At 33.7% G+C, this 14,346-nt stretch overlaps 1 protein-coding gene across 1 annotated transcript; it reads left to right on the top strand.

The window, feature by feature from the left end:
- The first annotated feature begins 2,257 nt into the window (after positions 1-2,257).
- LOC119073750 lies at positions 2,258-3,004 on the top strand. Its single transcript, XM_037179411.1, has 4 exons — positions 2,258-2,407; positions 2,472-2,559; positions 2,626-2,764; positions 2,820-3,004. The coding sequence occupies exons 1-4, from the start codon at positions 2,282-2,284 to the stop codon at positions 2,893-2,895; spliced, it is 429 nt and encodes a 142-aa protein (XP_037035306.1). The 5' UTR covers positions 2,258-2,281; the 3' UTR covers positions 2,896-3,004.
- The last annotated feature ends 11,342 nt before the right edge of the window (positions 3,005-14,346 follow it).

Genomic DNA, 14,346 nt, shown 5'->3' with positions numbered 1-14,346 from the left:
AAAGTAATTTATTCAAAAATGTGAGTTAAAGTTAACTTTAAGCACGGATCTAAAACTTTACCTCAAGTTCTTGAATAAATTACCTCGGCTACGCCTAGATCGGCCAATTTCACACAAGAAGTACCATTTCCATCATTTGCCCCATTGGTACTATTAATTAAAAAAAAACGTAATTAATCTAAATCCGTTAATCCGTTAATTAATTGGATAAATTGAACTGACACCATTCGTACCGTTGGTAAAAACATTATCACTCATCTTCAAAGCAATTCTTAACGCGGATGGCATTTCAAACGGCCTTGAAGAAGATCTATACACCAGCACCACATTTGCTATACCACATTTACCACATTCAACCGCTGACGGTATCGAATGTATGTGATGTTGAACTGTCATCTATTATGAAAACAAAAAGTGCAAAATAATAAGGAAAACTGCAATTGCGATGGCTGTCTGATATATTGCCGCACTTTTTTTTGGAAAAACATACAGACAAAATCACAGTCTGTCGACGTCGGTTGGTGCAAAGCAAAGTGAAGGGGTTGGTTCGACCAAACATGAACTGCTACTATCATAATGATCCACCGGATTATGTCCATTGCCTTAAGTCGGTAGAAATTGATATTATGAACATCGTCATGCAGGACATATCTAAGATGCCCAAAATTAATCAGCGCTCACTTATTGCGTACCAGATGATATTACATATATGACGACGATGACATGAGTGACGATGAAATGTATTTTTTTTCCCCTGTTATCATTGTCCGTATCCAAAATATACAAAATTTGAACTTTATTTTAGGAAGACATCGACGATGTCACATCGCTTTTGAATTCAAATTTTCCTTTATATCAATCAAACAGAACCTTCGGATAGGAAAATCGATAAACATTCTACACCACAACTCCACAACTAGGGATCACCAAGATCTATTGTCAGTCGAGGACAATTTTTTTCACCACATTCAATGTTATGAGACTTTCTTTAACCCTATAAATTCATTTCTTTTTAAAAAAATTTTTTGGGATGCAAAATCTTGTGAAAGATGCCTACAGGATGCAGCAAAGATGCAAAGGGATGCAAGCTGGGACAACAGGTATCCCAGTCGGTCTCATCGGGTTAATCGATAACTGTGTCATAACATATATAGAGATGTCTATTATTATACATATGTCAAACAGTCCCTGTCATGCAGACATATACCGTAATATATTTGCTGATATCTCGTAGTAAAATGTATGTTTTCGTCCTTCTTGTTTGATCACATTATTTATTCATGTGATAAATCATCTGTGACAATGAAGTTCGTTTTCTAGCAGACCTAATTCTAATATTATTCGCTTGTGTATACCATGGGTGGTATATCGGTAAGGTATTATTATATCATATTTATCACGTCGTCATCTCCGAAACCTACACAATGAGAGCCTTTAGAAAATAAAATAAAAAATTTTGATGGTCTTTTATGGAAACCAGAACATTTCGCACATTATGTATACCCCGAGGTGTACCCTCGATGTTTGTGGATGCGGATAAATTTTCCCTGTAGAAAGGTAGTAAGCATTCATATATGAACATCATAAATAAATGTGAAGCCAGGATCAACAAATTCACTTATACCACTGCAATTTTCAAGCATTTTTCTTTAACAAACATCGGCTTCGTCTCGTATCAAAACAATTCACCATAAAACTGGATTTGAATATTTATCTCAAGTTATGGAAAGGGCTTTGATTGACCACCTAAAAAGACTATTTTACAATGCTGTATCATCTTTGAATGTAAGCGAGAACATAAATCAGCAAAGAGCAAAAAGATAATGCGGGCAAGCGGCAACACAGTAGAATGTTAATATCTTAAAATTAACATTGAAATCAGTCACTAAGGATAATTAGGGATAAAAATCTGAAAAGCCCAGTTCTCGTATGAATCATGATGAACTGGTTGACCTGGTTTTTACATATTATTGCCGTGAAACGATTTTTTTTTTAAATTTCCAAATTGATCGATGACATGATGACTTTATAAGTTTGTTACGTCATCCCACACTGATGTCCCAATGAAGTTTTTTTTATATTTTCTGCATATGAAGCGAACATCACAGGTGTTTAATTGAATAATTTATTCGAAAAATCCAATTAAATCATTAAATCTTCAAAGTTAAAAGCGACGAAGAAATGGAAATACTGGTTTATTGGATATACTGGTTAGGAAATGCAATGCTGAATTTGGTGGATTTATAAACTAAATTTATTTCCCTATGTTATCAGTAGCAAAATGAAGTTACTTCTGTTAATAAGTGTCTTAGTGTCCGCTTCGAACGCAGGTGAATTGTTTTGGGGCGATGCCACTGAAATCACTAATAACGGACTGTTCAGTTTACAATGTCAGCATGATGGAAAAGTGAGTGGTTGCCATAAAAGACGACTCGAATGAACTGACAAAATTACATTCAATTTGTTTTAAGTTTTTAACTGCAGGTAAGGACGGTACACCTGAGAGACAAGAATGGTTCGACAGTCCGAATCAAAAATTCGTTTTCACCAGTTCAACAAGTAAATTATTGTTTACCATCGCTGCTTCAATTTCTATTGTAAATTGTGTGCCCAAAAATTTTTCAGAAAACAATGAATCGTCCTGGAAGCTAACTCCCGTCGATGAAAAGAATGCCATCACAGATCATTATAAAATTACAGACGTTGGACATGGCAAGTATCAGTTGAAAAGTTTCTCGAGCGGAAAATGTCTTCAGGCACAGGGGTAAAAATGTGACTAATTTTTCCGTTTCCTTTGTTAATTTGGCTATCATTGATAGACGAAATGCTGTTGGCGAAAGCGATTGCGTTAAAGACGATCCAACACAAAGATGGTTTGCTGCTGTTGCAACGTAATGTCTTTTGTTCTACACATTATGATGTAGTCGAGTTAGCTTTTAATTGTGTTACTAATCTGTTTCATTAAATCTTTTTCGTGCATAATTTGCTCATCTATTCCCAAAAACGGTCAACGGCTTATTTTTATTCCGAGGTGTGTGATTGGTTTGACATGCTTTTTATTGGTTTTACTGGTCTAAAGGACTACGGAAGTGAAATTCAATTTAGAAAAACTGCGTCTTTATTCAAAGATAGACCAAAGAGAGACGCATAGCATACTAAATCTCGCGTCAAGGCACATTTGGATTGCAAATCCAGCACTTTTGAGCCTCTCGTTAACTTTATAGTTTTCCGTAGAGTTGTAATTAGCCTCGTTCAAACTTACAGAAAACAAAAGCATTTGAAACAATAATTTTAAAGCGATGACAAAGTACGAAAGTAAAAGAAAACGAATTGTAAGCCAAAATCCCTCACGTACATAAAAATGTATGAAGAGTTGCTGTTCTATGCCTCCCTCTTTCAAGTAAAATTGTAGTTTGTGAATGACCCCTCAAAGTTCTGGCTCCCCTGCTTGCTATTAAATTCAATCGAAATTTATGTAAAAGTTTCGAAAAAATATTTTCAATGTTCATTATATTGAAAAAGCTGTTCAGACATGAGAAACCAATATTTAGCCTTCTTTACTGTTCATTTTGGAAGTCTGGCGAAAAGTTTCAAAATTTACATGTTGTATGAGTCCGAACAGGTTTGCCTCCTCATACCTATTCATATTATTATATGACACAGCTCATGGTGTAACATTTTATAACGTTTCTTTTTTGTTGAAAAGTTTGGTAAGCCTACATTTTGTAAAATGACGACGACAATACAGTGTGAACATTTTCAGACCGACAGAACTTTTTTTTACATAGATTCTTTACGTCGTCGAATATTCTCGCCAATTTCTATTACTCAAACTAAATCTTTGTTCCATTGGAATTTGCCGACGAAAAATGCGAACGTGTCCATCATGGCCATCATTAGCTTAAGCCATTTTAAACAACGCTTTCTAATAATACTAATTACGTCTAATTTCTCATGATCCAAACTTTTACAATTCACCAAAATAACCTTTCTCATTGGGCGATAATCCGCCATTGAATTAAAACATGGGCAAGAAAAAACCACCACTCTCTTAATTACATTGGCTAATTAGTATTCGCATTTCATCAAGTCGAAATCAGATTGATACAAACTTCTTGTATTGAAATACCACAATAAAATAATGTTACACAATTTGCATTCGGTTGGATCTGAGTATATATATTCAAATTTCGATCCGAATTGTTGAAACTTAGAGTATGGTTTTTTTTTTTGTTAAATAATGTTTTCCCTAAGAAAATCCAAAGTTTTTGTTTCATTTCGTCTACGAATACAACAACCCTCGAAAAATTCCAAACGCCCATCTATGGTGGCATTTTCAGATCTATAATAATAAAAACGAAAATGATACACACCTACCACTCAAAATTGGAAAATTTTCAACAAGCGAAATTAATTCGTCAAATTAACTTTTACCTTTTACAAAATGTTGTATCATGGCAAATTTCCATTTTCAATTTAGATAAAATTCATAAAACAGCACAATTTACAGCCATATGAAAGGCACTTTATACATTTGTGTATAGCAGCAGTTAAAATAAAAAATTAATTCCCTGCGATGAAACAATTTGTTTGTTTATTTATTTTTTAATTTCATTTTCAACGTTTCATGGAATGTAGAGTCGTTGGAGTGTTTTGCTTATAATATTAAAATTTGATGCAAATAAATGTTTTGTCACACACACCCACAAAACATCAATACAAAATGTGGGTGGGAAGGGAGACAATGAACAATTTATTCGATTCAGTACGTACACTAGTGGATACACAGTAAAACAGAACTTAGAAGCATACAAGTAGCTATTTCGATTAAAACGTTGGCTAGACACTAATATTTATGTTCATGAGCTTTTAAATTCTTCATCTAACTTTATCTATTCCTGTCTGTCTATTAATGCACGTGTATTCTCTGGCTCTACTAACATTTAAAAAAAAAAAACTTTCACAAAACGTCTCCCTCTCGTGCCAAACTTAAATTTAAAATAATTATGGCTTCTCCAGTATTAAGAAGTTTATTATGAATTTCATACCGTACATTTAACTTTGTGGTGCACCGCTTACATGAATTAGAACTTTGTATATTCATGTTCATTTCTGCTAATCGCTAACAAATGTAAGGAACAAGAAAGTTGTTACAACATCCGTTATGGCAGAGTTATGCATTTCTCATTTTTGGAAAAAATAAACGATTCCTCTGGCAACACTTCCACAGTTAATAACTTATTTCTGCTGAAATTTATAATGAACTATACCTATACCGAGTCATGTATCTATAATATAAAGTTTAATGTTTTTTTGATACCAACATTGAAAAATGATACTTTCGCCCCGCATATGAGGGGCGAAAGTAAAAAAATGCATCCCACGGGGAGAAAGTACTTAACGAAGAGCGAACGCAACTGAACGAACAGCGAAAGTGACTGACGTCACAGAAAATGAGAGAAATGAGTCGAGTTGTCAACAAAATCCGCTCATATTATGCAGAATACTTTGATCAAAATTGTAAAACACTGTGCGCCAGTGTTCTTATTGAAATTAGCATACAAAGTTGATACTTTTTGTTACTGAATGATTTGTTAGTTATATCTTAATTTTTGTGTGTGTTATTGTTGTGATGGCTAAATTATTAAATTTTTCATATACCAGGGGGCTGCCGCCCCCTGGACCCCCGCATTTTCTGGCTAAATGCCTTTTTATTTCAACATTTTGTTGCGATGTTTGCGATACGTATCAATTTTCAATGTTGGTATCAAAAAAAATAGTATGAACGACTCGGGGCAAAAGTAAAAAAATTCAACCTGTGCGATTGAGGCCCTTGCCTTCGGCGCGGGCATCAACTCTCGCACACGGTTGAATTTTTTTACTTTCGCCCCTTGTCATTCAATGTACTATTGTGTGTCTGTTGGTTTGTTTGTTTGTCTGTCTCTCTATACCGACTAATGATGAAATTTTTTTTCACTTTCATGCGTTATTTGACGCACGTTTTTTTGCCTGTTTATGTCGTTGATGTGTGGAAACATTTATGTAACGCGTACAAATTCTTGACGCGTGAAAATATTTAAATATTTTGTCATTACACACGGAATTTTGAAAACCGACACATTTTCTGTTTCTGTGTTTTACTTGAGTTTCTGATTTCTCCATATAAAAATGCATGCTAAACGCTCAGTAAACCACGAAACAAAAAATGAATCGGTTTTCAAAATTCCGCTAGTGTTAAATAATCCCGTGCAAAACCGGGTACTAGTCCCATATATTGTACATACAACACATAAAGTGCTATATACAAATACACTTCATATATACAAACAGCATTGCCATTGTTAAGTTTTATATGACAGGAGATTTACTACCTCATCGAGATTTCAATTGCAGATATTTTTCTTTATAGTGCAATTTGGTCATAAATTCGGAGCATAGTATAAACATAAACTTTGGACGTTATATGTGTATTGTATAGCGCGGAGCTTTTCGTACGGTACAATGTTGTTTGTTTTCGGTGTATTTGATTCGGAAATTTTAGAGTACAATGAATGTGTATGCTGTTTTTATATGTCCATTTTGGCAATATTCCAACGGCAATTTTTGTATTTGGCTTTTTTCCTCCGACATTAAACCAATAGACCAAAGTTTCTACACGGAAAATTGCTCTTGAACTTGATGTCAGCGTACGAATAATGAATTTAAAAGTAGATAGACCGTTGCGATAGTTCCATTTTTTGCTTATACGTTAGAACTGTCATGCTCTTATCGCTAATGAGCTGTACGTCTAGGTACTTGATGCGATAATCTTCATCTTTCAAATAAAAAGTTAAATTTTTCGAAGCATCAGCCGTGTGAAGCGTATGATGATGTTTCTGGCCTTATTCATCCACGCCACAACAAAAGCTACATTTTTGTTGTGTACTTTTTATGAGTTAGGTACATTTGATGAAGATTGTTCAAAACTTTACTGTTATTGCCTGCAGTACAGTTGTTCGTAAAAATTTTCTTTTTTCTCTGGTTATAACAAAGAAACGTAAAACTTTTCGATGGAACTTTTTCATTAAGTCATGTTTTTGCATTTATTTATCTTTCCGCATTTACATTGGTGTAAGAACGTAGTATGAGCAGATAGTCGATGGCACATTTCTGCAATAGAGGGATCTCTAATATACTCAATTTACTCATTTCCGATCTCAGGAACTCGTTCACTTTCCTGTCGATGCGATGTCGAAGAAAATGTTACTACGGTTTAGTCATGAATCATTACTCTTGACAAGAACGCTGATTTTGACGATTTCGATGGAAAGCATTACCTTTGAATCTTTTCACAAAAATCAAATATGTCAAAGGAGACATGTCGCAAGAGGAAAACTTTATTACATGCAACGATTGAGCTTTGAGATAAGAACGACGTGACGTATACATATTTTAGTTAAGTGCACCCTCTGCTACAATTATACAACTTTTGTAGTACGTTCCAAACTTATACATATTTAATAGCACTCAAACTTTGCATGATTTTATCACATACATAGCTCATCTATTTCATCTTCTAAAGTGTTGTCACTTGCAGAGATTTAACATAAAACTTCGTAGCTTTTATACTTCCGGAGTTGTTTAACCTAATATTATAAACCATCTAATTCTTCATATGAACAGGACGCCACTAAAGAATTATTGTGTTGATTAAAATGTCGAGATTAATATAAATCAAACTGAATAAAATCCCTGTAAAATTAGAAAGGATAAACAATTACAATATATCGCTTCGGTCAACGACAAAATGAATATAGCAATCAAACGTTTGTCGTTGAAAATGTTTGAATGAAAAGCGCATGTTATCTGTTATCGACCACAATTCTGGTTATGTTATTATATCAAAATGTATGACACAATCTTGTACTTCGTTAGCCTTAACATGCATTGATTCCGGGAAATTAAATTAGACAATTCGTTCCTCAAGCAGTTGTCCGAAAGTGTTTTGACAAAGACTATCCATATAATTGATAATCATATTTATGGCTCATGACGTAGCCAGCTTTGACTTTTGTAAAAAGATTAATTGAATTCGACTTTGTGTTTGTAACGACGATGTCCATTGGATTGATCAATATGCTGTGTAATTTAAGCAGCTTATGTTATGTAAGCAGCACCTTTCATGGTTTATAAATTAATGTTTCTCTCTCTAATGAAGTAATATATATTATGGACCTGTTGCCAAGATTGTTATTTTGACGTGTAGGACATTATTGCCAGAGCCGAAGGCGTGGGCAATAACGCCTACACGTCAAAATAACAGTCTGGCAATAGGTGCATACCATATTTTATCTGTCGAGAACAGATATATCGAGATAAGTAAAAACTCCCTAGGGAGATAAGTTCGAGATTATCGTTCTAGATAGATAAAAGATTTTGTATAAAATGCCAGTTTAAACCCAGTGAAATTTTTTGCGAAACGCAAATATTAAAATTTGTTCTACTTGGCTTTTGTCAATATTTCCTGTCAAAGTCCCTTTCTTTTCGTCATCTCAGTACCACACAGAAGTACTCTACGTTGACACTCAATGCAACGTTCCTCCATTGATGATTAAAACAACGCAAGAAAAGAGACTCATTATTTGAATTCAAACCGAGTTGACGTGCCTTCAAAGAATGTTTTATTTTCTTTGATAACCGTGGCAAAAAGAAAGGAAAACCTTCATCCATCCATCCATACATCAATCCAGTTGAATCCACTGGGTTTGATGATGATTTTTTTTTTATTATACACCAAGCTATAGTCAGTATGTGTGTTTCTTCTCACTTATTATGATGAAACTTTGCAATTAGTAAACGAGAAGAAAAACGAAATATTCGTCTAATTAGTGCGGTTTTTTGTCGTTTGTCATTTTGATCTGCATTTGAATGTAAAATTAATTAAAGATTTAAAAGAGCGTAGTATACGCCCTCCGTCGAAATAGGTAATAAGAATAATTTTGCTTTAAAAGTCGTCAAATTCCCAAATATATCAGAAATTTCAGAACAAAAAAAAACTTCCTAGAAGTCCAGAAACTTGAAGGAAATATGTTGAGATGTTGGAGTTGCCTATCGAAATCAATTTTTTTTTCTACGTAGCTGAACACAAGCTTAAACACAAGTCATTGAAAATGATTACCATCATTAGTGCAATTACTATCAAAATCGATGCAAGAGTATACGACGCCACTTCTACAAATTGTATATAACCAGCTTTCGTCACTCTCAGCATGTACAATCCATTAGTCGGCTTTGCCTCGATCAACAAAATTCACACGACAACTCTACTTTTGATCTTTTCACCCCTAGTTACGTAAACTGTACTATTGTTTTACATAAACTACAACATTTGTTAAGCTAAATTGAAAAAATGCAAAATTCAGTGAATCATGCAATGAGGGATGTGACCTACCCCTAAAAATGAAAAAATGAAATTTCGCACGTTCATCCAGGGCCTATTATGTAGAATTAAATTTGCAAAAATTCCCACAAAATTCTCCACAAATTTGCAAAATAAAAAAAAAATAACTTCTACACACCTTCAAAGTCAAATTAATTGCTTTATTCACTTTGAATTGTACTATAACAGACAAACGAACGCAAACACTTGCAAAATGTGCTGAAAATGAAGCGTAAATTTGTGCAAAATTTTGTGAATTTCTGTGAATAGGCCCTGCGTACATCACTTGTTATCGAGGGGGAAGCTACTCTGGTAATTGATTAAAAACCCTTGAAGGAATTTCCGTAGCATCCGATAATTAAGAGGAATTCAAGGAATTACAAGGAATTGCTTGGAAATACGAGAAAATGAACGTAAATGAAAGGAAATACGGATAAGTATACTGAAAGAAAGAACTAAATGAATGCAAAAAAGAATGACCGGTTTCCGGTCTTAGCTATACGGTTTGTCGAACACAGTTCATTCGCTTATTGCTTCCTTTCATTTATGTTCAATTTCTTGGAATCATCAATTCCTTGTTAATATCAATTCCATCAATTCCTATCGTTTCCTTCAATTCCCGTGCAGTAATTTCAACGATTTTCGTTCGTTTTCTCTAAATTTGAAATCTTAAAAAATTATCGAAATGAAGAAAAGTAAAGAAATATTTTAGATAATTGTTTCTAAAATTTGGACAATGAATTGGATAGTAACAGAAAATATCGTGGAAATTCCACGGTGGAATTATCAGAAATTAAAAGGATTTATTGGAAATAAAGTGCAAATCCGCCAAAACGGAATTAATCCGGTAATTAGGAATTGATTTGCCACCGTTTTGGCCAGTAGTTTCCCCCTTGCTTGTTATACTAATAACCGTTAATCGATTATCGATATGTTAGTTTATCGAATATGAAAAACGTAGACGAAATTATTTCTATTTATCATTCTCCTAATTGTGCTAAGGTTTCAGTTGTATAACAATCATTGTTGGGCGTAACTTAGGACGTCAAAATTAAGTAAAGAAGAGTTGTGCCACGTACGTATGTATATACATACCAATCGTCCATTTAAAAATAAATTGACACACCCTAATGTAACGTACAATGAGGATAATCAATATTTATTTCCTACACACAGCTGAAATATAAGTACTAATATCATGTTATTAACCTAATGAACTTTTAACGGACCGGATAAATTACATGTAATGAGCACGCTACAACCGGGTGATAGTAATTGTATTTTATCGGTGTAAATAACAAACTATTAAATGCACAACAATATCCGATGTGTATGTTGTATCAGGTAAATGCTTTTAACAGAGTAGAAGTGGAGCCTTTGCGTTTATACACAAGTAGCAGTTGACTGTAGCGCTGAATACGGAAATAATTGAATTATGTGAAAAGCCGGTAGAGCCATATAATGTTGCCGTGCATGTTGGTAAAAATGAAATTCGATTCGATGTTTGGAAATGTGATGAGTACATTTCTTTTGAATTGCTACACTTGTCAATCTTAATTTGCGTTGAATAATTAGAAAATAAGTGCCGGTGATGTATGATTCGAAACCATGAACGCGAATTTGAAAACATTATACTTGGTAGGTTTACCAACACATTTTTTATATACCGAATGAGGGGGAGGATAGGGTGAGTATATTAAGCCGACTTCAGAAATTTGTTACACATCTCATGTCCTCAAGCATGTCATTAAAATTACGTTTCTTTTGAAGCTTTCGTAACTGAAAAAAAACTTCGTTTCAAGTCATATCGAATAATCAAATTTTCCTTAATTCATACACATATCGTACCCACTCCAGAACATGCATCATTAATCTCAACAATATTTTCGATTCATCTAAAATGGAATATTACTTTCAATATCGGCATTATATGCCTTCAATATCCAATTCCGAATTCCAAGAATCATTCAAATCCTTCTATTACAATCACATATTGTGAGGTGAAATGAATTTAAATCGTCGGGTTTGGTTCCGATTTCTATTCAAACGGAATGTTAACCAGAACAATGTTGAGTTGAGTTAAGTTGTTGTCAAAAAAGGAGGGAATTGATTTCGGAACGATGATGTCGATAGTGAAATTAAGTACTTGACGAGAAAATTCTCCTCAGAATTATATTTGTTATGTGATTGAAGTGGATGTTAATTCATAGAAAATCATAAAGAAAATGTTTTTCATTTTAAAATAGCAATTTGGCTCAATGATATCGATATCTTCCACTATTTGCAGATGATTAATGTACACAAATTCAAGCCGATTGCAGTGGTCTCCTAGTTACGTCTCATATTAAATTTTGCATTCTAAAAGCAGCATACGGACCATGCATATTGTACAGTCGAAGAAATTTAGTTTTCGGGTTTTCCAAAGGTATTAATCTTATTTAACCCACACTTTATCCCACAACAATGGAATCCACAAATTTAAATTTAGTTAACACAGCGGTCACAATGACGGCGCTGCAGTCACGATTTCAAAATGTGATATAGGGTGGATAAACTAAATTTTGGTTTTGGTTACATTTTCTCTTGGTTTTTAATTATTACATTAGGCTTCTAAATTAAGAATATCTTTATGCAATATAAAACGTTTGAGTTTGAAAAAAGAGGTTTTGTATCAGTGAACAATATAGGAAAACGTTCAGTACGTCTCAACAAACAAAAGAACGTAAAACATATTTGTACATTTAGCCACCCTACATCCGTCATAGCTTCTATTGTCTTCAAAAACATATTGTGTGCTTGTCATGATATGTATCAGAAGTTTGTTTATTTATGTGTCTCATCTAAAATGCTGGCCAGCAAAATTTTGATCATTAAATTCAACGGCAAAATTGATTGTGAATTGTGAATAATTGTGAATATTGTAACATTTAGATCAATTTTGTCGTTGAATTTAATGATCAAAATTTTGCTGGCGAGCATTTTAGATGAGACACATAAATAAACAAACTTCTGATACATATCATGACAAGCGCACAATATGTTTTTGAAGACAATAGAAGCTATGACGGACGTAGGGTGGCTAAATGTACAAATATGTTTTACGTTCTTTTGTTTGTTGAGACGTACTGAACGTTTTCCTATATTGTTCACTGATACAAAACCTCTTTTTTCAAACTCAAACGTTTTATATTGCATAAAGATATTCTTAATTTAGAAGCCTAATGTAATAATTAAAAACCAAGCGAAAATGTAGCTAAAACCAAAATTTAGTTTATCCACCCTATATCACATTTTGAAATCGTGACTGCAGCGCCGTCATTGTGACCGCTGTGTTAACTAAATTTAAATTTGTGGATTCCATTGTTGTGGGATAAAGTGTGGGTTAAATAAGATTAATACCTTTGGAAAACCCGAAAACTAAATTTCTTCGACTGTATATCACAAAGTTCCAATTAAATTCTGTTTTGAATAGTAAATTAAAAATTGGTTTCAGATTTGCAGCCACAACAAACGTTTCATTACCTCGTCTCTAATGATGCTAATTTCGAAAGTCGAAAAATGTAATTAACTGAAGAGTACCATATCTTCGTAATCCGTATACTCCCAGAAAGTTGACAAAACTTTTTGTAAGAAAATTTAGCTCAAGTGTACATAATTGTCACCAAATTAACGACACTTTAATGGCACATTCTTGCTTCGATAAATTGCTACTTTTGCATGAACTTGTTACGCCATCAATTCGAATAAGCTGTAAGTTCAATGTATGTAACATATTCAACATATAATTAAATTCCCATTTATGGATCCTCTTCAAAGACTTTAAGCGCACATAAAAACAAATCTTAAGAATTGAAACAGACTACAAAAAGGATATACACACACACAGTCGACAAGAAGACGAAGGCAAAACCGACAAAAAAGTTTAAAGTGAAATTTGGTTTGGTTTTGTATGAAAGTCGTAACGTTACATCGTTCCGAGACAAACTCTACAGCAAAAATATTAGATTTGCTGCACGAATTTTGTTAAACGAAATTTTATATTTTTGTGTAATACTTACGTTTTGTATTTTGTTAGATGATGTTCCTATCAACCATTTCATTTCAATTTTTTCTTTCTTCAACTAACATGTTCACTCGTTCACATTTAAAAGACGTCAAGAAATTAAAAAGAAGAAAAAAGCAAACGAAGAAATGTCATAAACATTCTTGAAAGAAGTAATTAAGTTCTGATCGTTTTCTATAATACGTCATCAGCCAAATGGTATACACGGTTCAAATTTTCATAGAAATTTAAAATTTAGCTTTATATTACTATAGGACCGACGCAATAAAAATAGTACATTACTATACGAGGGAAGTAATATAATCTGATATTTCGTAGCCAGATGAGTAAAAGTGTACGAGGGCTATAGCCCGAGGTACATTTACTCATCGTGATACGAAATATCATATTACTTCCAGAGTGTAGTATAATGTTTTATCTACCTAGGTGCAGCACGGCAGAGTAAAATAAACCAGGCAGGAGCGGTTCATTTTCGAAAAGTCAAATAAGGGACCTAATACACTGTATGAAAATGAACTCAAATGAACACTGACGTAAATTGAAAAATTTTATTCGAAAAAAAATAGGACTACTAGATTATTCAGGTCCCTAGTCAAGCAAGCGCGCCTGCCTGGTTAACTTTACTCTGTCGTGATAGCAGTGAAAAAGTGCTATTATTTCGCCGTCGGTAGATAAAATAGCGTATTCACCTCTGTCCACATGTTTATTTAGACACTTGGGGAGTTATTGCATGAGCCGAAGGCGATCTACTATTAACTACCTCATCTACAGTATTATGTGATAAACATCGTCCAAAATTGGTCAAATGAGTTTGTCCTAAGCACTTGCTTCGACTCATACTGTTAGTTATGACTCACTACTCCAT

Source organism: Bradysia coprophila, unplaced genomic scaffold, assembly GCF_014529535.1.
Source record: "Bradysia coprophila strain Holo2 unplaced genomic scaffold, BU_Bcop_v1 contig_138, whole genome shotgun sequence".
Lineage (NCBI taxonomy): Eukaryota > Metazoa > Arthropoda > Insecta > Diptera > Sciaridae > Bradysia > Bradysia coprophila.
The sequence above is the reverse complement of the archived record's forward strand: the minus strand, read 5'-3'. Positions and strand labels throughout refer to the sequence as shown.